At 38.6% G+C, this 2,316-nt stretch overlaps 1 protein-coding gene across 1 annotated transcript; it reads right to left on the bottom strand.

The window, feature by feature from the left end:
* Positions 1–1,205: 1,205 nt before the first annotated feature.
* LOC122033799 (uncharacterized protein ycf23-like) lies at positions 1,206–2,037 on the bottom strand. Its single transcript, XM_042592959.1, has 5 exons — positions 1,954–2,037; positions 1,815–1,874; positions 1,634–1,723; positions 1,449–1,556; positions 1,206–1,373 (listed from the first exon to the last, which is right to left on the bottom strand). The coding sequence occupies exons 1-5, from the start codon at positions 2,035–2,037 to the stop codon at positions 1,206–1,208; spliced, it is 510 nt and encodes a 169-aa protein (XP_042448893.1).
* Between the last annotated feature and the right edge of the window lie 279 nt (positions 2,038–2,316).

Raw genomic sequence — 2,316 nt, 5'->3', positions numbered from 1 at the left:
TCACTCTTAGAGCCATCTTCTTCAACTTGTCATCAACACACCTGGGGTTGTAGGCAATCAAGAAATTTTGTATGAAAACTTTCATACATGTAAATCTCGTACTAAATAATATGTCAATGTTATATATACATGTAATTCATACCGTAAGTGTGTTTATATCGTAACTGACAAGTTTTCTTTAGGGCCAACTTCTACTCAAGCTCTTTAAACATTGCATCAAAATAAAAAAATTGGCATTAGTTATGTGCTAAATGAAAATCATATTTAGAGGAAAAAGCGGGAGTCTTGTAGATGGATATATTAACCAAGCATATTAATGTTTGACCTGTCTTTACAAGTTCTAAGCATATATATTAACCAAGCATATAACCTAAGAGGAATAAGTTACAAAATGCTACTTGATGTTTGACCTGTCTTTATTGGATTTTGCGGCCCCGGTCTTCTTGTAGGCAGGCACAATGTAATACTTGATGTTGACTCTACCTTTGCAGTTGTTTCGGCTTGAGGAGTGGCAAAGAATGGTGGAGTAGAGGATGGATTTCAGGTATTCATCCGTGCCATCGAGGAAATGACTCCAGTAGGTGACTAGCATGTTGACCAGGGCATGCTTGGAGAAGATGACTTGTTTTAGAAGCTTTTTAGATCAAAGATACGAAGTGCATTGTTATAAAACTAGATGCACGAACACTTGCTTATACGGTTCTTGAAATAAAATACATTCGTAACCGTCACTAGCCCAAGCTCAATAAGGAAAATTCACGGTAAATGTGCATAGTATACCTCAGATACTGCAGATGATAGGGAAGGCCAGAAGATAGTTTGACGCAAATATTGAGATTGCCCAAGCCAATCCATGGTACTAATCCTGACAGCTCCTCCAAATCGCACTGACTTGATTGTGTCCACCCATCCTTGTTCATCAGCTTGGAACCTTTGAAATGAAAACTGCATTGGGTACATGGAAAAAACAACAAAAAGGGAGGATAAATGATAGCCACCAACCTAATTGTTCACAAATATCTGTATAAGTTATTAAGGGTGTTCATAGCAGTTGATCCTTTAGCCCTGTCTGTTAGATGGTCAAATCTAGGCGCCAACTCAAAAATGTTGGCGTCCAAGTGTTAGTGTTCAACTACTTCTGACAATGAAGTAGTAGCAGATAATCAAGAACACAAGAGAATCTGAAAGAGTCTATATTTCTTTCACTAGTAGCAGATAATGATTAGATTAGAAAGCAAAAGAACGCATACCACACCAGCTGCTCCTGCTGTTAAAGCCATAGGTGCAGTGACAGCGCTTAATCCAGATGAGCACATAACTGGAATCTGAACTGCTCGGGAAATGGAGTATGCAGCTGCTAGCGTTGGTGTGGCCTACATTTTAAAGAGGAAAAATATCACATTTTTCATCACAAGTGTGCTAAGATTTCTTATTCGTACTGTTGTTACCTTCTCGATCAAACCAAGGACACCAGGTTTTGATGGACTTGAGTATTTCCCTCCTTCAGTTTGGATTATATCAGCACCTTCCTGTTCCAGCAACTCTGCTAGCTTCACCTTTTTAAATTGAACAAAAAACAACGAGAGATTGTGTTAGTGACAAATCTCAGTTTACGAGGAAATAAATGAGCTACCTGATCAGGGAGACTAAGCATGTGTGGCACGGTTACAGACAGTGTAATGGATGGAAGAATCCTTCTAGTTTCTCTAGTGAGCTTTAGAATCTGACAATGGCACCACAGAATAGTGACGAGATAGAAATAGCTGAAAATACTCGAGGAACTGCAAGGAAAAGTACGATCATGATTCATATACCTGTTCAGGGGAAAACTGAATTCCCATCTCGTAGAAAGAATCATAATTTCCAATTTCCACCTGCATTTAGCACAAGGATTTTAATGTTTGGTATGACAGACAATCCGATCGAAACCAGTCAAGTTCATCGCATCCTAACCATTTGGGCACCTGCTTCCACTGCAGAAGGAAATGCCAAAGGGTCCACAGAGGAAACACAAATCTGCAAGAACAAGATCATCATAAGAAAGAAGAGCTGTGGAACTCGAAGAATCTGCCGTGAGCAATCTGCTTGAACAAGGTAATCATGCAGCGTTGGAACTCTGTCGTGAGCATCAAAGACCAAATATTACCAAATATTAAGATCACTGACAAACCAAATAATACCTTATTTTTAACAGCTATCTAGAGGATCTGGCTTTTTGACTTGAAGCTGGTTCAAAGAAGACAAATCAAATATACAAATACTAAGATGAAAGCATAATGAAGTAGTTAACTTTTTCTACTTTACCTGATTATAAGA

Source organism: Zingiber officinale, chromosome 11B (assembly GCF_018446385.1).
Source record: "Zingiber officinale cultivar Zhangliang chromosome 11B, Zo_v1.1, whole genome shotgun sequence".
Classification (NCBI taxonomy): domain Eukaryota; kingdom Viridiplantae; phylum Streptophyta; class Magnoliopsida; order Zingiberales; family Zingiberaceae; genus Zingiber; species Zingiber officinale.
The sequence above is the reverse complement of the archived record's forward strand: the minus strand, read 5'-3'. Positions and strand labels throughout refer to the sequence as shown.